The following is a 20006-nucleotide window of genomic DNA, read 5'->3' on the forward strand; positions in this document are numbered from 1 at the left end:
GGTCTTACTAAATCTTTGAATTGGAATCAATTGAAGAGTTGATTTTTTTTTTTTAACATGAGTAAAGGAGTTGATAAAACAATACGAAAGGGAAACAAAAGATGATTTCATCACCCAGTACTTACAAACGCAGTGGGGTCTAAACCAGTTGTAGAGGTAAGTGACCAGCCTGGACACATCAGCACTTTAGTTAATATCAGTTAAAAAATGTGTAGGTATATAAACATCCCTTTTATCAAGCTACACATAAGCATCACTGTGTATAACACAATTACAATTAAAAGCTTAGTGTACACTACAGAAATGCACAATACTGCCCTAAGACTGGAGAGGGACCACAGAAAATGAATTCAGCATCAGTAACTCTTTTGCAAGTAACCCAAGTACAGAACGTTTGACTTCAAAGTGGGTGCGTTCTGACGTCCAAGGAGAAGAAGCTTCAGCAAGGGAGGGTGGCAACAGCACAACAGCTATTTTGCTTGCAAAGTAAATGCTAGGAGGAAAAAGATGACTCGGACACTTTGTTTATTTTCCTCATCAACAGTGTTCATTTGCATCATCCTGGGTCAACAGTCACGCCAGCTCTGTTCTACTATTGCAGAAACCCGTTTTTCATATTCCCGCTTATTCTCTTGGTATAGCTGAGCTGCCTGGCTGTTTGCTGGGCTGTTCGGATTTGGCTCATCCAATAGGGACTGTGCAAAGAGAAAGAGATCCTTAGGCACTGCAAAGTACACTTTTCCAACACATTCTCTAAACTATCCATGCCGGGCAGAGCAGAGGTGTCAGTCCAGGTGCAGCACTCTGCATCCCTGCAGCTGGAAGGCTTTAGAGGCTGTGGCCCCCAGTGTCACCCCTGCACATACAGGGGACCCTGCAGTGGCACAGCAGTGCCCACCCGTGTCACTGCCCGGCCAGTTCACACCTGGGAAGGATTCACACTCAGCCAGTATCAAGGTACAGCTGCTGTACTGCCTCTTAGGAGAGGGGAAAAAGTTTCCTGAGCTGTTTTTGTCAAAGCATCCTAATGCCATTCTGTCTCTTCATGCAGAGTTCTTTTACCTGTATGGATGTTAGGATGGAGGAGACATCATAAGTGGGGCTCCAGCGATTTTGAAGGATATCCAGACATATACTACCGTCTGCATAGACTGGAAAGGGTCAAAAAAACCAGTTTAAAACAACTTGTACAGCTACTGGCTTTTCTCCCTAGTATTGCCCAATCCTGAAAACCCGTGTACAGACACTGCCACAGTCCATAGTGCCTGACAGGCTGAAATCCTGCAAACAGGCCTGCAAGGAGGAAGCAGTGAAGCTCCTCATCAACAGAAGCCCGAAGTGTTTCAACTCAACCCTGGTTATTCTCTCACAAACTTCTCTGTGTCATTGCAATTACCACTGTGGAAAACCATTAATAGATTTTAAGGCCAAAAAAAAAAAAATTAGCTACCCAGAAGTGAACCAAACAAAGAACACCCACAAACAGTTGTTCACACTCAAGGTTTCCCCATCGAGTCTCTACAACAGAGTCCAGGCACCTCACAGCAGCTACAGGAGAACCTTCCCTCTCTGCACTGCACCCACACCTGCCATGTTTGAAGGGTTCTGGTGTTTCTGCACAAATCTAGTATTTGTCTGGAGGCAAGGAATGCCTCTCCAGCCTTTAGTTACCAAGGAAGAGGACTGATGGACTGATTAAATAACCTGTCACTGGCTATAGCTGGACCCTGCCACTACATTTCGTGGTGTATCATCCTTACAGGCATTTTGGGAAAGAAGAGAGGTAGGAGACAGCTGCATTCACCAGTGTCACTATGCTACGTCTACAATACATACAGACAGAAGTCCAAAGCACTGCTATTTAAGTACAAAACATTCTTCTGTAAGGCTTAACAGGCAGTTGAGTGTCTCATCAGAACTGTGCTGTAACACCTGAAAGGTAAGAGGCTCCTTTTATTGCCCCTTTCTTTTCAAGCCTGAGCACTGCTCACATATCCATCCTTACCAAAATGACACAACCACACTGCAATTTTGCTGCCCTATTTGATAGTGGAAACTTTTATAATAAGTAGGCCTTTTATACAGCAAGCTATAACAAAAAAAACACCCCAGCTCTCTCTCCTCCCCCCAGCACCAAACCTCCAACAAAACAGCAAAAATAAACCCAGGCACTGTGTAAGCACTTACCATTTGGATGAAACATTTTAGAGACAAATCTGACAGTAGGTGGCTTATTCGGGTATTCTTCTGTGAATTCTATTGTAAGTTTGAAAGTTCCTGGAGTTGAAAGAGAGATAAGCAACCTTTATTCCACATGAATTTACACAAGGGATGAGTAAGTAGCAATCCCCACAACACATGCTAACACTGCTGTGCTCACACAGGCTTGTTTTGTTGGATATCCCACAGCAATTCCTTTACTCTCATGGAGTTAATCATGGAGTTCCAGACAGCAGTGGTACAAGAGTATTTCCCGTGACTTACTTTTACTGCCAAAACCAGTCAAAAGGTTTAGGCAGGGAAATAAAACTGTCCTTGGGGTTTTCTTCCAGAGAGCCTAATGCCAGTACACTGTACAAACAACAGCAGTGGGTGTAGAACCATCTGTGTAACACAACACATTCCACGAGTCCTATCTATGGAATATGCTGTCATGGCAAGGGCCTTGTAATGTATTTCCTCTAAATTAAAAAAAAAAGGTCATGTTTCTCAACAACTGTAAGGTAATCAGGTCTTGCAGACAAGTAGTATTGAATGCAGTCTCCAAATCTTACAGTTTAAAATATAAACCTGACATTTACTTCACTGGCCATCCCTAGAGAAAGACTGATTAAGCAGAAACAGAAAACAGCAGCTGAGTCTCAATCCACCCATTTTAGCAGCCTGCACCAACGTGAGTTATTTTAGCCCTTCTCCTCAGGCTGTGACAATCTGAGAATAAGAAGTCTGTCAACTAAGCTGCACATATGGGTTCAGGGATTAAGGACTACTCCTGATTCAGCTCGGTAACCAAGGAACTCTGCCCACTCCCCTGCAGACCAGGAGAGCTCCTCCCAGCCACGCCACGCTCCCACCCCAAGCAACCAGCCCCAGAGGCAGCCCGGGATGTCCTGGGTGTGCCCACGGAGAAATACCTGAAGCACCTTCACATAAATGTACAGCTCTCCTGTAGAAGGACTGCACCTGACAGTAACAGCTGGAACAAGCTGCTGGTGGGGCGTATTGCCTTTTTTGAAAGGGCATCTTAATGTATCAGTGATGAGTCAGGTTCCCCCATCCCTGCCGTGCTCAGTGTCCTTGCTTCTGCTCTGAGGGAGTTCTCCAGCACTAGGATAATGAAGCAATTCCTTTGTTGGGCTGGCAAACATGTGCTAACAACTGGTAAGCCAGAGAACAGATTTTTGGTTTCCCTTTTTTTTTTTTTTTTTTTTTTACATCAGCAAGGACCTGCAAGATTCCCCAGGGACTCCTTTCTTTATAAGGAGATAAACTGTAACACTGAGTTGCAAGACATGAAGGTCATTGCTTTGACGTTCCAGTTTGCAAATGAAGACACAGCGCAGATGCTTTAGTACTTTCCCTATGGCACTGGGAAGTCTCAACACCCTAAAAATAAGTTTATGCATGTTTGGTTTTTTTATTAGCAGCCTGACAATGTAACAGCAGAGCGCCAACACCATGCTATCTCCCTGTGAAACAAACAAGCCAGAACAGTAGAGTTAGGATTGTTCAAATTGGTGGAAGTCTGCAGTGGGGTTTTCAAGTCTGCTCCAGCCTAGTCCAGAAGCACAGAGGTCTGAGATCAGCCTGGAACCCAGGAGTGGGAAGTCAGTAACAACTTCTACCAGCTGCAAACCTCAGCCCCTTAGAACCAAATGCTTAGAGATTTGACTCTGGATATTCTCAGCTCTCCCTGCCCCAGCTCTGGTTCTCAGTAGCCTCCTCCAGAGGGAGGAGTGACTAAGCAAGCAGTAGGCTGAAAACCAAGCTCAAACCATCACACAGGTTTGACAGTAACAGGAGCGGTTTGGCCTTAGAATCTATTTAAAACTCCTGAAAGAAAGGGAAGCTACTGTCCCACCAGAGACAGGACAGCACCACTTTTAACACAAACCTGAGCAAGGGGCTCACTGGAGCAATATCCAGCTGGAGTATTACCTAGTCAGATTTCCAGGGCAGGGCCCAGAGCGGCAGTGGCTCTTTGGAAATGCTCCACGCAAACCCTCACTACTGCTGGGCTTTATTAAAGGGCAAATCCAGAGATGTGACACACCAAAGCCCGAGGGTCACTCGCACTGACAGCCCACAACAGGTACCACAACACATGGGGGATCAGGCTTCAGTGTCCAGTCCCTTCTGTCGCTGATTTTAATGTTTTCAACTGATATTTCTCACAACTTACCCCAGATGGACATTTTTTAAATTATAACATTCGAATGATAATATTTGCTGTCATTACTGATACTGGGATCACCACTAATCTTGGGAGAACGTTCTCTTTCCTGCCCTGTACTTACCTTGCTGATCCCTTCCCCCTCAGGATCTGAGACCCTGACACAGCCAGGAGGTTTCTGCACGGGCTGTGCACCAGCCCCAGCAAGGCCAGAGAGCAGAGCCCGTGTCCCTGCAGGGCCCCCTCCTGCAGCCCCCAAGAGCAACCCTCCATCCCACTGCCCAGAAAGCAGGGATGAGCTCCTTCACGAGGATACAGGACCCATATTCCATCAGCAAGGCATAAACCACACTGGAGACAAATGCCCTGTGTTCTCTGTTCAAGCCTCCTGCACAATCACAGCAAGGCAGGATGCCACAACGGCTGAACTGCTTAAATCTCTCTGAGCCAGGAATCCTACACTGACCAGAGTATCATCATCCAGTTTCAGGGAAACAGCTCTAAAGGACTGGGACAGCCTTAAATTCTTAGAAATATGGTGAAGGACACGGTAAATATCCCCAGGGTCCTACTGCAGACACCTGCAATCAAATCCTCTTAAACCAGAAGATGGAAGTTATGCTGCTGATCTAAATTAGTGGTTGCTCCTAAGCTGAGCCAGCCTGCTCAGAGTTGTGAAAACACCCTCCGAAGTCTGGGGGTGGAGAAAGAGTGGTATCAGCTGCAGAATGCTGCACGGCAAGTAAACAAACGTGTTTCAATTTCAGGTTTGCAGCCCAGACAAACTACGACACCTTAGAAGCTGCAGGCAGAGAAGGGCCTCACCAGAACGAGGATAAAGAACAGTAACTCTCATGATGTTGGCATTATTACACCCCCCCAGATTTCACAGGCTAATTTTACCAGAACTAAGCTGCCTGAAATTTTACAGTATCACCACGGAGTGAAACTGCCTAAAAATGAAAAAGAACACTGACTTGCAAAGGCTTCAGGAGAAAGACTGTGAGAGGAACCTTTGAGTCACAAGGGGCTGCGCTGTTGCAAAGCAAGTCCAAACTAAGATGTTGTTACACTAAAATTTCCTTGCTCTTACCCACATCTGGAGTGCACTGCCACTATCTGAACTGTGCTCCTGCACCCCCTGAATGGGGCAGCACAGCTGGGGCACCATCGAGCCCTATCTCCAGGCACCACTTAGGGCTTTGTTATCTCCTAAGGTAAGATACATCCCGAGGAGAAGAGATAAGCAGATATCAACAAGACACATCTCGTGTGTCTTCTCCTGAGCACACCGTGAAAAAGCAGACTTTCCTCAGAAAAGGGCAATCCATCACACCCTGAGATTACATTATGACATCAACCAGAGGAGGAGAGAAGCAGCAGCCTCCAGCTGAACCTAAAACTGCTGTGAGGGCAACACATCCTCAGTACCCAAGACAAAGACACAGTGCTGCTTCAGAAAGCACAGAGGAAATCAATATGTCGGGGCTCTCAAAAGCAGCCCTCAACCATCTGCAGCTAAATGGAAATACAGGGAAAAGGAGCCCTTACAGCATCTGTCAACCACATGCTGAGCTGGAAGAGCCTGAGCATGGCAAGAACCTGCATTTCAGCACAGTGCAAGGAGACAGCTTTCTGCTCCAAACAGTGAATCACTCGATTAGCAGCAGAGCTCCAAGAGCCTGAGCAGCTCCAGCAACCCCCACAGAAGTTTAACTCAGCCCTTCTTTAAGAGTTACCAGATGAGACAGCAAAATACATCGAGTCTAGCTGTTCTATTATGCAATGCTTTAAGTCCAAGTTCTAAACATCAAGACTGCCAAAGCAGCTGTTCCAGCAAATTTCTTAACCAATAAAATACATTTAAAAGAAGTGAGTCTTCAGAGATTTCTGATATATTTAAAGTCTTCAAAATCTCCACGGAGAAATACAATCTGCAATTTAGAGACACGTCCACAGGTGCTACCACCAAGGATAAACAAAGGCAAAGGGAATGAGCCAAGAACAACATGAGAGTCAAGGAATTCTTCCTATGCTTTTGTCATGAGTCATGGAGATAAAAGATTAATTATAGCCTGCACTGAAAGAATCTTAAAAAAATGCATCAGTGATTTCAGTTAGACAGTATTTCATGTCTAACAGGTTTTCACAAGATGCTCAAGTGCCCACACAGCATCAGTAAACCTACTGGTCAGTAAGGCCAGATGGAAACTACAGGTATGTCACAGGATCTATTTAGTCAGCTTTTAAACTTAAAAAGTCTTTTCAGGCTTAAGCCCTGTGATAGTAATTGCAGCAGAATGAAACAAATGACAAGAAAAAGCCACTCGTCTGAACTTCCTCAGACACTCAGCCCATTTCCTACTTCAGCTGGCTCATGTTGGAACTTGCTCACAAAACACCTGCAGCATCAGAAAAAAAAAAAAAAAACCAGAATTCAAACAAAAGACAACTGTTCTATACCAGGTTACTGGTGGTTACCCAAACATAAATGTCTCTAAAAACATGATCCAGAGTTCAACAGAAAAAGTTTGTACAGATCTTTAAAATGACTTATAACAGATGTAGTGATTACAAACAAGATTGTACAAGCTAATTTATATGTTTCTGTAAGTCAACACAGCAATCTAAATGTACAACACTTTCTGAGAGCAAGATAAGAAAAATAATATTTACATAAATGAGGTAGACACGTGTGTGGTCAGGCCAGGTGAGCATGCACCCCTGTCCCCCCGCCATCCCCAGGCCCACACCTGTTGCAGAGCCTGCGGCGGTGACACCAAGGCCGTGTCAAACCGCGGCAGCTCACCCCGAGAAAGGCAAACACCAGCCCCGCACGCCGCACTTACCGTCCTCGAAAGGAGTCCCCTCGGGCCTGGAGAAGGGAAAGCAAAGCACAGCGTTACCCCGCTGGCAGCCCGGCTCCAACCCCCCGGCCCGCCGCCCCCTTCCCCGCCCACTCACCCGAAGATGACGGCGTTCCACACCATGATGTTGTTCTCGGAGGGGGCCCCGCTCACCCCGGCCGGGGGATCCTCCTGCAGCCTGCGGGGCACAGGGCGGTCAGTGCGGCCCGGCGCTACGCAAACGGCGTAACCCGGGGCGCCGCTACGCAAACGGCGTAACCCGGCCCGGCGGCGGCCGCCTGCGCGAACGGCGTAACTCGGGACGCCGCTACGCAAACGGCGTAATCTGGCCCCGCGGAGGCCGCCTACGCAAACGGCGTAACCCGCGCCAGGCAGCGCCGCCCGCGCTACGCAATCGGCGGAGCGCGCCTTGCCCCGCCGCCATGTTGTGCTGCCCCCTCCTCCCCCGGCAGCGCTCGGCCCTTCGTCCTCCTCCCGCCCGCCCGCCGCTTTGCCCTCGTCCCGCGGCCTCGGTACCTCTTAAAGTCCCGCATGAGGCGCCTACGGGCCGGAGTGGACATGGCGGGCTGAGGGTTATAGCTCAGGCATACACTGCCGGAGGGAGCGCCGGGCGCGGATGAGGTTCGAGCTCCGACTGAGGCGGCGGCGGCGCTGACGGACAGGAGCGATCGCGGCCTCTACCACTGGGGTGGGCGCGGGGGGGGGGGCGGGGGGGGAAAACCTGGGCTGCACCGACTCCTGCGCCGGCAGCCGGACGGTCCCGGGATGTACCAACGGCGCGGGGAGAGAGGGGCGGAGCCGGATGTGGCTGAGCCCCCGGCCCGGCCTCTACCACCACGGCGGGGGGCGGTACCAACGGCGGCGGGGGGCGGGGGGTGACGGGCTGTGGCGTCACGGAGGGGGCGGCGCGGGCCGGAGCGAAACAGTTCAAAAGGGAAGGGAGAAGCCAAACGCACGGAGAAACCAAAACAAGGAGCTCGTTCCCCGCTTCCCCGGGGCAGGCGGCTGAAGAAAGACGCGGGAGAAAGCCCAGTGAAGGAAAGCTAACACTGTTATCACGGCCTCAGTGCGGACCCGCCGTTTCCCGCCGCACCGGCCTGTGCAGTGAGAACCGTGTGAGCTCCGGGCGCTTCCCAAGAGGATCCTTATCCAGGCTCCGGCCTTCAGAGCACAGGGGAGCCGGGAGCCGCCTGGCCCGGCCCCTCCTTGCGCGGCCCCGCCCGCCGGGGCGGCTCCGCGGGGCTCGGGGAGGGAGGGAGAGCGCAGAGCCGGGCGGGCCCAGGCCGCCACCGCCGCCGCCATGCCCAAGGTGGTGTCGCGCTCCGTCGTGTGCTCCGACACCCGCGACCGCGAGGAGTACGATGATGGGGAGAAGCCGCTGCACGTCTACTACTGCCTGTGCGGGCAGATGGTGCTGGTGCTCGGTGAGCCGGGGGCCGGGGAGGCTGTGGGGAGGGCCAGGCCGCGGCCCGGCGGCGCACAGGGCCTGGGGAGGCGGCGGCGGCCTGAGGGTGCGGGAATGCGGGTTCGGGATGGGGGTTAGGGTTCGGGATGCGGGGTTCGGGATGGGGGTTAGGGTTCGGGATGCGGGATGAGGAGGGAGGGCGCGGGTTCCGGGTTCCCGGCCCCGCCGCCAGCCCGGCCTCGCCGCTCCCCGCAGATTGCCAGCTGGAGAAGCTGCCGATGCGGCCGCGGGACCGCGCCCGCGTGATGGACGCGGCTAAGCACGCCCATAAGTTCTGCAACGCCGAGGAGGAGGAGAGCGTCTTCCTGCGCAGGTGAGCCCCGTCCCTCTGTATCCCCCGTCCCTCTGTATCCCCCGTCCCTCTGTACCCCTGTCCCTCTGAGCCCCCGGCCCTGGAGCCGCCAGCCGGGCACGGAGACCCTGTGTCCGTGTGCTCTGCTCAACCGCTGCCTCTGTTCCCCAGGCCCGAAGGCATAGAGCGGCAGTTCAGGAAGAAGTGTGGCAAGTAAGTGACCTTTTTTAGTCTTTTAAGTGAGTTTTAGAATCTTTTGATGAGGAAACCGTAGGATTCCAGAATCTGGGGTTCCGCTCAGCTGTGTGTATTTCTGTTTCCAGGTGTGGACTGCTGCTCTTTTATCAACACCAACAGAAAAATGCTCCTGTGACGTTCATTGTTGATGGTGCTGTGGTCAAATTTGGCCAGGGTTTTGGGAAAACAAACATATATACTCAGAAACAAGAACCTCCTAAAAAGGTGAGTGGTTTCAGAGAAGAAGGTTATCTTTGCTTTTCTAAAGGTATTGTATATAAAACTTAATGGTGAGGGTAGAGGGGAGAGAAAAGAAGAAGAAAAGGACATCTGAACAGTAACTCAAATTGGAGTCTTGTCCATGTCTCCTTTAAGTTTTCCTTGACATAGGTCACTTCAGCTTGGAGTCCTCGCACTAAAGGAGAGCAAAATAAACTCTAAAATCTAGATTGTGCCTGATATATAGGCTCAGTTAACAGAAAGTTCCCAATTTTAAGTAGGTCAGGTTGATAGTCTGCACAGTAATTCTCACAGTTTGGCTCCTCTACTGTATACCAGTGAGCTTGCTTCTGGTAATAATACCTCTAATCCCAGAAATCACTGTGCATAATTCCCCTTTGCCACCCACAGAGTTCAGGTAATCTTGGTGGCTTGCATAAGAAGCCGTAAAAGCTTTGGAAGGAGGAAGCAATCCCTACTGGCACAACTGTTGGCAAGGTTTAACAGAATATTCTTGTTTTTCACCCAGGTGATGATGACCAAACGGACCAAAGACATGGGCAAGTTCAGTTCTGTCACAGTGTCCACGATTGATGAAGAGGAGGAGGAGATTGAAGCGGTGAGTTTTGGATGCCCTTAGTGGCAGCCACATCTGAGCTGGGCAGAGCCAGCAGTGCTCTCTCTGTTGGGATGAGATGTTGTTATTCTGGGGTTTGCTGTTACAAAGTGATGTGTGTATTTCAGAGGGAGATTGCAGACTCGTATGCACAGAATGCAAAAGTGATTGAGAAGCAGCTGGAACGTAAAGGCATGAGCAAGAAAAGGCTACAAGAGCTGGTGAGTTTTTCTTTGGTGCTGAACACAAAGCTCTGAGATGAGTTGGCTTTGTACTCAAAAGCTGTTTTGCAGATCAGACTGCAAGTACAGAGAGGTTCTGGTATAGTCACAGGCAGCTTGCAGCTTTGTGAAGATGAGATTTTCTTTACGAGTTTTATAGACATGTTCTTCTAGTCCCCCTGAACTTAAAATTGCATGCCATTGTGTGGAGAGCAGCCAGCAGTGTTTGCAGGGAGGCTTTCTGTGACTGTTGGACAGGGAACAAGGGAAGGAGTAACCAGGCCCTGGCTGTGCCAGCCTGTGCTCTCATTCCTGCTGGGCAGAGCAGGTCATTGCCATGAGGCCTCAGGGCACAGCAAGGCTCCTCTGGAGGATCTGCAGCTCAGCTGCCACTGCAAGGGGCACGCAAAGAACAAATGGCTCAAACATCACAACTGATGTTGCCTCCTGTGACGGGAGAGTAGTAGATGGAAAGGGGGAGGAAATGTGCAGCTTCCACCTGAGGATAGGAAGTATGAAATTGTCTGTTGGGCAGTTGGGCTTTTTACAATTTTTAAGATGGTCCTCGTTTTATATGTCAGCAAAGCACTTGAGCTATTCTTGCTCCTGGTTTTGGAACTGTAAAGTTTGCATTGTAAAGGTCAGACAAGAAGAGCAAACTTAATTGGAGCACTGAAGGGAAAATTACCCAGACATTATTTATTTCTGCCTTAATTTTTCTATTCAGGCTGAGTTGGAAGCCAAGAAAGCCAAGATGAAGGGAACCCTGATTGATAACCAGTTCAAGTGACATGTTGTGTATCTGCTGAGTATTCGGAGACAGGAGAAAACTACCAGGAGCTATCACAGTTCGGTCAACAAAGCAGAAGTAACAGACAATATTCAAGAGCTGCACTGTGCTGCAGCCAGCTTGGAGGGAGGATGAGAACCTCTCTGTATAAGTGATACTCTGGGTATCATTTTTAACTCCAATGGCACTGGAGACTGCTCAAACTGCACTTTCCTACAGACACAGTGTTATGAGCACGCTGTTCCAGGCAGAATATTTACTTTCAAGAAAATCTTTGCTGGGTGCCTTCCCAAGTTCACCTTCAGATTCCTGTCGTTTTATTTTGTAGTTTTCAAATGTGTTTTCTTGAACACATTAGAATGACGGGTAACTGTACAACCAAGAAATCCTTAAGCTGTAAAACAAAGAAATCCTTAAAAAAGTAAGCTCTATGCCTGTTGTTCATTTTGTTATATGTGTCCAAAAGGTGCAGCAGCCTGAGCCATGCTGTTCCAACACAGTCTGGAACCACTGGAATGCGTGGCTTGGGCATGGGGCTGCTGCTCACCCTGACCTGCCAGAGGCAGTCAGCACAGGCTGGGCTGCAGCACTGCAGTCTCAGCTCCTGCTGAACATCACAAGGCTGCAGATGTACAGAGTTACACTGTCATAATGGACACACACAAGAATATAAAATCCAAGCCTGTTTTAACCTCTACTGTAAGTAAAAGCTACTAATGAGTTCAGATACATGGTTGGAAGTTATTGATACAGCCACTGATAATTAAAGAATACAACTGCATATCTGAACTAGCCCACTGGGCAAAATGTCAATATTTGGAGTTGTGAAATATGAAGGAAAAATTTATTTGAATGTACTGACCACTAAGGACTTGGATAGACAGCATTGCACACCAGTTTTTAAAGTATATTGTTTGGGTGAAGTACATTGAATACTTGGTGCCTCTTGCATGATGTAGTAACAGTGCTCTTTAGCCCATGTCTTCGTTGCTTTACATTAAGTTAAATACCTTGTTACAGATTTGAACTAAAATACCTCTCCTGAGATGTTTTTACTCTACCAAGTCAATGCATCATAAAATGTGAGCAATGAACAAGACGTTTCCGTGTCCCACAATTATTATGGAAAACTTCCTGTAATCAATAAAGTTTTTCCATCTGGCTTTATAACCCTGACTGGGAAAACTCAGATCTGCTTACCTAAGGATGTAGCCTTTCTTTCTCTTGAAAACAAGGAGTAAAAGAGGGAGTAAACTCGGGCCCAGAGCTAGCGGAGATGGGTCTGTAGATCCTGTGACAATAGGCTGGCAAGCAGGTGTTTGCATTAACTCATGCAGTGTTATCTTGTTCCCTGCTCACTGCCTGCTAATCTGAAGCCTATTTCCAGAAGCCTGTGGCCAGAGCTCCTTGGTGGTGTGTGGTACTTGGGATGGGCAGGAGACTTGAGCACTTGAAGGCTCAAAAATCAACACTTACATGCAGTGACAAAAATCCAAGTTGTCTTCCTCCTAGTACTCCTCCAAAAACCCACACTATTTCAGGTCTTCCAGTTAAGCCAGAAGTTCTACATGAACCCTTTTCCCAGTGTGGTAGCACAGTCTGGCCAGGCGAGGGCCTCAGGGTTCCTCCGGGAGCGATCCAAGCCTGGGGTAACGGCAGGTCACTCTATAAATTCAGATTTTTTTTCCCCGAGCAAGAGTAAAAGACTTTGGCATCTAAAAATAGGTTATGAACCATGTGAGAAGCGCTGGGATGCAGATGCTGAGTCTCCAGTTGTCCAAGGATGAAATGTGATCTTGCTTCAGGTGACACCAGAACAACAAGCTAACCTGGGTGTGATTTATTGTACGGACAAGGCTGGGATTGACAAGAGGCTTCAACTGAGGATGGGCTGTGAAGGGGCTGCCAGGTGGGGATAGGACCATCTTTGCAGTTTGGTGAGGCACAAAGAGAATCTGCTGAGTGCCCCAGCTCAGCACAGGTTGTCCAAAGTAGCTGTTAACAGCTGCCATCAACTTCCTCAGCTGCTACCTGGATCCTGGAGACAGCACAGCACAGGCTTCTGGAACGCCAGTCCACGTTCAATCAGTGTTTGTCATTTGGAAATCTGCCTAGTTTGGCCCAGGACTTGTGCATGGACCCAGCCAGAAAGGAGAGTACCTTGTTTCTTCTAAGGTGCTTTTGATACACTCTAGTTATGCAGTCCATGGCTGGAACAACTCCGACACAGAGAATCTGATCCAGTACATTATTATGTATTTCTTACCTCAACTGGAGCTAGTTCACAACAGTGTAAATGAAATTGGGTTTTTAATTTCTAGATCTAAATGAATTAAAATATATCAGCTGACTGTAGCAACAGGAATCAGGGTCACCAAGTTCAAACAATTGATGAAATGTCCTGGATAAAACCAGCTGTCCTGCAAGGTTTGCCATACCCTGGTAGCAAACGTGCAATCTGTGGCAGAGTTCAGACCAAAGGAAAGTCAGATTTCATGTTACTGTAAAAGTCAACGTTTGTTTTTATAAATCTGTAGATACAGGTAAGTGATAGATTTGTTTGTTTAACTGAGTACCACACTGTATGTAAGAACTCGTCCAGATGCAAAGGTATCACAAAATGTGAAATAAAAGTGAAGGAGGGAATCTGTTCTAAAGGTAATGGCACACGTGGCCAGACTTAACTTACTGTATTTCATGACTTAGTCCAGACCAGTTTCCAAGCACCTTCACAAAACCCCAGTCCGGTTTACCATGTCAGAACAGCTCTGGATGTAACAATGGTGCCCGGTTTGTTTCCCATAACCTGTACAAAACCTCCACACAGTCTGTAAACACTCAAGAGAAGTGGTAACAGTGAATCCAACTCCTCCCTGCTAATCCCAGTTGTGCCTGGGGAGCAGCACGGAGTCCTCTCCTGCCCTGAGGGGAAGTTTCTGGATAACCTTTACAGCTCTCCTTGTGCTCCGTGTTTGTGCTATTCTACTCACTGACTGATGTGCAAATGACTCGCTCTGACTCCCTAGAGTGTTGCATCGATAAATGCAGACTAATAAATACACAAAACAATGTGTGTGATAAAGTGATCAGCTTGGGAGCAGCACTAACCGCCTGCACTATTCACACCCTGAATCTAAGTAGTCTCAGCTTTTCCTGGTGCTATCCTAAAGAGCCCACGGGGCTTTGCCACACCCAGGCATTTTAAAAATATAAAATTATGGGCTTGTTTAAAAGGCTCCAGGGCTGGGCTCCAGGGTGGAATAGAAGCCTTGTAAATTCCTGCTGAGGAATCCTTATGAACTTAGCTGGCCGCAGCATAGCGGGGTTTTGGGAAGAATTCAAGGCACCAGCGGCCAATCTCTCTTTTGCTGTCAGTCAGAAAATCTCCATCCCTATGCCTGCAGCTAGGGCTGTAACTCCCGTCACTCCCAGCAGGATCAGAAAGCAACAACCAGCAAACCACTGGTGGGATGACACCTCCCAGAACCTCCTTGATGCTGCCAGTCTTGGCACTGGCAGGTCCTGAGGACTCATTGTTCCCAAAACCACTACCCCCCAGCAGCTCGGTATGGCTCCAGGGTGCACAGAGCTGGGGCTGTGTCCCTGCAGGCAGGTGAGCTCAGCTCTGTCCCCACAGCAGCCCAACCCACCATGAGTGTGCTTTGGGTGGCTGATGGGGCCACCTTGCCCCATGGGCAGTGCAAGAATAATCACCACTGGGAACAAATGATTTTACCCTATCCCTCTGCACCAGATGCTGCTGTCAGTGCAGGCAGGCCATGAAAGATGCTGGGGCAATGCCTGCCAAGGGTGACAAGGACATAGAGGCAGGGGCACTCCTGGCTCTATCCAAAGCCCAGAGACACAGCCTGGAGTGACACAATGATTGCTGAAGGGGACAGTGGAGGGGATAAGCTGGCACTCCGCTGGTCTTTCACAAGTACTTGGGGTGGGATGCTCTCTACTGCAAGACAGCACACAGCCGGGCACAGCCCAGCTGGAGCAGGCTGGTGCACACTGAGCCATTCCAACCATCCTGCACCAACCACCACCTGCCCCAGCCACTGACAAGTGTCACAGGATCCCCTGTTCAGCTGTACTGCGTCAACACCTCCTAAGCCTGGGATTTATGGCTGCTGGGCGAGGGGCTGAGGCAAAAGTGGCATTACAGGCTTTCACCCACCCCTTCCCACCAGCAAAGGAGCTGATACACCAGGCCGGACACAGCTCCTGTTAAGAAAATCACCATGTGTGTGATGTTCATCCCCTTCCCACTTAAAAGGAAAATCCACATCCATCCATCCATCCATCCATGCCATTCTTGGGGCAGTCCCTTTCTCACGCCTCGGTTTCCCCACAAGAACTAAGCCCTTAATCCCTGTACAGTGTGCTCCTGTGGCAGGCAACAGCTGCAGGTGAAGCCCCCAGCCTGGTCCTCAGATAAAGCTGATCCCAAGGAGCTGCCAGGAAGGGGGAGGTTAAAACCCCAGAAGGCCTGTGCTACCCAACAGTGGAGTGCAGGAAAAACCCCTTGTGGGCTCTGCCCTTCATCTCCCACATGCCAGAGATAAAAAGAGCTGTGAAACACATTCTTGTTTCCTGAATCCCCAAAGCAGTAAATAGGGCAGGTAGCTCAAACCCATTTCACTCAGTGCCAGCCCTGCACCCCAGTCCAGTGCACAATCTGTAGGTCTTAAGGACTTAGGGATCCCCCTGCTCAGCTCCTCTGCAGCCTGGCACAGCAGCCCAGCTCAGTGCCACAGTCACCCACCACCGTGTGCAGGAAGAAATTATGCACTTACCTCATTGTGCCAATGGCCTGGCTGTGCATCCCCCGTGGAGGGAAGGACAGGAAGGGATGCCCCATCCGCAGCAACCAGCATCATTTCAGAATAGCCCTTGAAATCCAGGTGAGCTTAGCAGCAAGAGGCTGAGAGCACTTAATTAACAACCTGGCACTTGTACAACAGGAGAGGGCTCTCTAGTAAAGCTGCCCCATGGCACAGTCCTCTGCTAAGCTGCTGGTTGTGGCATTGCTTCACATCTCACCTTTACAGCCCGTTTCATTTCCACAGCAGGCAGTGGGGCATCTCACACTGCAGCAGCCCAGGGGCAGTTGAAAATCATCACCAAGGGCAGTTGGCTCAACTGTGAGGCACATAACTGTCTCCCCTCAGGAAGGCACGTGCCCACCCACAGGGACCCTGGCAAGCAACCACCACCTGCAGCAGGAAGGTGCTGCACTCTTTTGCCTGGCTGCCCTGCTTAGATTCCAGCAATAAAAACAATTCTTGCCCTTTGCAACACAAGATCCTCCTTAGCTGCCTTGGGCAGTGATTGAGATTGGTTTCAGTGATTGAAATCAACTGCTTTGAGCAGGCCTGGGCAGCCAGAAAGGACCAAAAGCATGAGGGAAGTGAGAAGACTCACTGATCTGAAGGGCAGAAGACCAGGAGAGCATCCACTCACCACTCCAGGTCCCCGGGCAGAAACCAGGCAGCTTCACAGACCCATAGAGATATCTGGTAAAGACTACACCATAAACATTGCTCCATCTTGCAGTTTACCCCAAACTGCCCCAGCAGCATAAAAGAATTTTCCCCTTCCCCTGGAATTTTGAATCTTAAGTTCTAGGGGTAAGGAATGAGCCTGGGGATTCACCTCCCTGCCTAGCAAGCACATCTGGTACAGAAACTGTCTCTGCTCAGCTCCGGCATCTCCATAGCACAGCACCTTCTGTGAGAGCAAGGCTAGCAGGGAAGCTACAGAACAGCAGCAGTTAACTGCACTTGTGTCCTCTGGCTACCCACACGCTCAAGCAGGTTGCTCAGTTTCTATGGCAGAGAACATGATGCCAGGCTCTGCTCCTCCAGGGAGCAGCAAACACTCCCTTAGACAGTCTTCCAGCCTCCCAGGCATTCAGTGCCATAGGGAGTGCTGTGCTTTACAGACAGTTTAGGCACTTGGCACAGTCAAAATAAGGTTTCAGGAGCTCCAAAGAGCAGAGAGAACAGAGGCAGGACTGTGGCACACACTCAGTCCATCATGTCTAGTTAGTGGAGTCTTAGGGAGGTCAGCTGGGTGAGCCCTTCAGAGCTGCCAGTCCCCATTCCAGCCTACACCTCTGGAGGAAACACTACCTGGATCTCTTGGCAGCCTGCACTGTGTTTACCTGCCAGTACTTAGCAGGTACTGAGGCTTGCAGGATGGAGATGGTTCATCTTCTCTTTCTCTACAACTGCTGAGATCCCCAACCCCCTCATACTTCAACTGCTGTAAGAACAAACATGAGATGAGGAAAATTGGTTTCAGATTTTTATTTCTCTGTACTCTTTAAGCAGGAGTGACCAAAATAGAAACCATCATGAGTCCCATCAGAGGGAATAGTTTGATAAAGACAGGGCAGGCAGTCACCCCTGCCCCATGCCAACCTGTATAAACATCAGCTGCCACTGTTTAGTAACTAGATGGTTTTCAAACAAGCCCATGAACGGCCACAGACTACACAGAACAACGTGCCAGTTCACAACAGGAAACAACTTACGTGTACTTCTTGATTTCATCATACAGGACTAAGACAAAAGCACCACCCATTCCTCGGAGAACATTTGACAATGCACCTTTGAAAAAGGCCTTGGGGCCCTCATCCCGGGCAATCTTCCTCCAGCAGTCAAGAGTGCCAGTGTACATTATGTCAGCTGCAGGAGACAGACAGCTTTAGGAACTGGGTGGTCAGAAACAGCCTCATGTGTCTACTAGCTCTACAGCTTCAAGCACATCCCATTTCTTGGCTGACTTTCTCCAATACTTGCACATCAGAGGACAAGACTGCCCAGGAGAGATGGTGCTGTATCGTTCCTGGGAGACACTGGAAGGACCAGCTCAAGCAGAAGGCAGCAAATTCTTGCTTTGACATCAACACTTCCAAACTCAAAAGCTATTGCACAGTTGGCCAGGCTGTGCCTTCTACAGAGGATGTCTTTTCTTGTCCCAGAGACTTTTTTTTTTGCAAGATCTTTGGGCAAGTTCTGCTGTTCCTACCTACTGACATATACCTTGTGCATACACCTTACAGATGTGCTGCACAGGCCAATCCATTCGTGCCCCTTTCTGTCACCTGCTTCCACAGCCCCTCCTACACCTCTGCTGACAAGAGATGAGGATAACTACACAGGCTGATGAAAGCCAAACCACTCTGCCTTCACTTCAGCTCCACCACGCTCTATCGATTCAGGGATAGCCAATAACTCTCACACAGTGAGGCAGAAACTCACCTCCTTTACGGCCAGACTGCATCATCATGCGACGACGAACCGTATCAAAAGGGTAGGAGACCAAACCAGCGACGGCAGTGACGGTCTGTGCGATCATCCAGCTGACAACAATGTGGGTGTTCTTTGGGTCTGGAAGCATGCCTGCAGGAGAGAGGCTTTGATGAGAACGGCGGGTAAGCCACGGCACCGTCGAAATGCGTTACAGGCACGCCTCAGCCCAGCATCTCCCCTTAAGCGCCGATTTGGCCAACCTACCCTTGGCGGTGTCGTAGATCCCAAAGTAGGCGGCTCTGTAGATGATGATGCCCTGGACAGAGACGCCGAAGCCCTGGTACAAGCCCCTGACGCCATCGGAGCGGAAGATTTTAACGAGGCAGTCCCCGAGCCCGCTGAACTCCCGGTCGGCCCCGGCTTTACCCACATCCGCGGCCAGGCGGGTCCGGGCAAAGTCAAGCGGGTAGACGAAGCAGAGGGAGGTGGCGCCGGCGGCACCCCCGGACGCCAAGTTACCGGCGAAGTACCGCCAGAACTGGGTCCGCTTGTCCACGCCGCCCAGGAAGAGCTCCTTGTACTTATCCTTGAAGGCGAAGTTGAGGGCCTGGGTGGGGAAGTAGCGGATCACATTGGCCAGGTTGCCGCGCCAGAAGGAGAGGATGCCTTGCTCCCGCGGGATGCGCACCACGCAGTCGACGATGCCCTTGTACTGCTTCTCGGCGGAGATCTGCTTGCTGGCGTGCTGCACCTGCGGGGGCCGAGGGGCCGCCGTCAGCGCCGCCGCCCCGCCAGGCCCCGGCCCCGGCCCGCCCCCCCTGGCCGCGCCCACGCCCCGCCACGGCCCCGCCGCCGCCGCTCACCTGCAGCAGCAGCTTCACCCTCTCGATGGGGGCCACGGCGGTCTTGGAGATGGCGGCCGCCACCCCGCCGGCGAGGAAATCCTTGGCGAAGGACACGGCCGCATCGGTCATGGCGGGGGCGCAGCGAGCGGGAGGCGACGCCGGGCGAAGGAGGAGGCGGGAGGCGACGCTGAGGGGGCGCCGCGATGGCCGTTAATATAGGGGCGGGGCGCGAGAGGGGGCGGGGCCAGCGCGTCCCGCTCGCCCATTGGCTGCGGCGCTGGGCGTGGCCGCAGCGGGGGGACGGGGCCGCCGTTGGAACCGGTTGGGGGCACATGGCCGCGGTGCCGGGAGCGGGCTGCGCGACAGCCGGGACGGCTCTCCGGGACCGGGCACCCCGGGATGGCCACACCGGGACCGGGCAGCCCGGGATAGCTACACCGGGACCGGGCAGCCCGGGATAGCCACACCGGGGCCGGGCATCCCGGGATAGCCACACCGGGACCGGGCATCCCGGCATGGAGGATCCCACCAGCACCGCACGTGGAACATACATGCGGCCTCGGCCTGGTCACACCGCCTGTCCCTACCCCGGGCACAGCACGTGGCGGTGACGGGGCCATCAGTGACCGCGACCTCCAGCCCCTCTGCGCCATCCCAGTGCCGTGGCCAGAACAGCCGGGCACTGCACATCCGCGGCGCGGGCTGGAGCTGCCTCATCTGCAGACAGGCCCCCATCTCTCACACGTGGCCGAGACCCGCGCTCACAGACCCCTCGGGACACCGTCACCCTGCACAG

The 20006-nt window shown here is 51.0% G+C and overlaps 3 protein-coding genes across 3 annotated transcripts; 1 reads left to right on the top strand and 2 right to left on the bottom strand.

Moving 5' to 3' along the window:
- LOC310922375 (ubiquitin-conjugating enzyme E2 A) lies at positions 1–7954 on the bottom strand. The gene is made up of 6 exons (XM_083882879.1): positions 7777–7954; positions 7358–7438; positions 7243–7268; positions 2188–2277; positions 1063–1151; positions 1–695 (listed from the first exon to the last, which is right to left on the bottom strand). The coding sequence occupies exons 1-6, from the start codon at positions 7818–7820 to the stop codon at positions 567–569; spliced, it is 459 nt and encodes a 152-aa protein (XP_083739005.1). The 5' UTR covers positions 7821–7954; the 3' UTR covers positions 1–566.
- A 552-nt stretch (positions 7955–8506) lies between these two features.
- On the top strand, positions 8507–11525 carry LOC310923014 (STING ER exit protein). The gene is made up of 7 exons (XM_083884069.1): positions 8507–8684; positions 8921–9038; positions 9189–9230; positions 9341–9479; positions 10003–10092; positions 10218–10310; positions 11038–11525. The coding sequence occupies exons 1-7, from the start codon at positions 8561–8563 to the stop codon at positions 11098–11100; spliced, it is 669 nt and encodes a 222-aa protein (XP_083740195.1). The 5' UTR covers positions 8507–8560; the 3' UTR covers positions 11101–11525.
- A 5877-nt stretch (positions 11526–17402) lies between these two features.
- On the bottom strand, positions 17403–19385 carry LOC310923182 (ADP/ATP translocase 2-like). The gene is made up of 4 exons (XM_083884332.1): positions 19229–19385; positions 18630–19116; positions 18375–18515; positions 17403–17798 (listed from the first exon to the last, which is right to left on the bottom strand). The coding sequence occupies exons 1-4, from the start codon at positions 19337–19339 to the stop codon at positions 17641–17643; spliced, it is 897 nt and encodes a 298-aa protein (XP_083740458.1). The 5' UTR covers positions 19340–19385; the 3' UTR covers positions 17403–17640.
- Between the last annotated feature and the right edge of the window lie 621 nt (positions 19386–20006).

The sequence above is a fragment of the Zosterops lateralis genome (assembly GCF_965231275.1).
Source record: "Zosterops lateralis genome assembly, chromosome: Z".
In the NCBI taxonomy this organism is placed as follows: Eukaryota; Metazoa; Chordata; class Aves; order Passeriformes; family Zosteropidae; genus Zosterops; species Zosterops lateralis.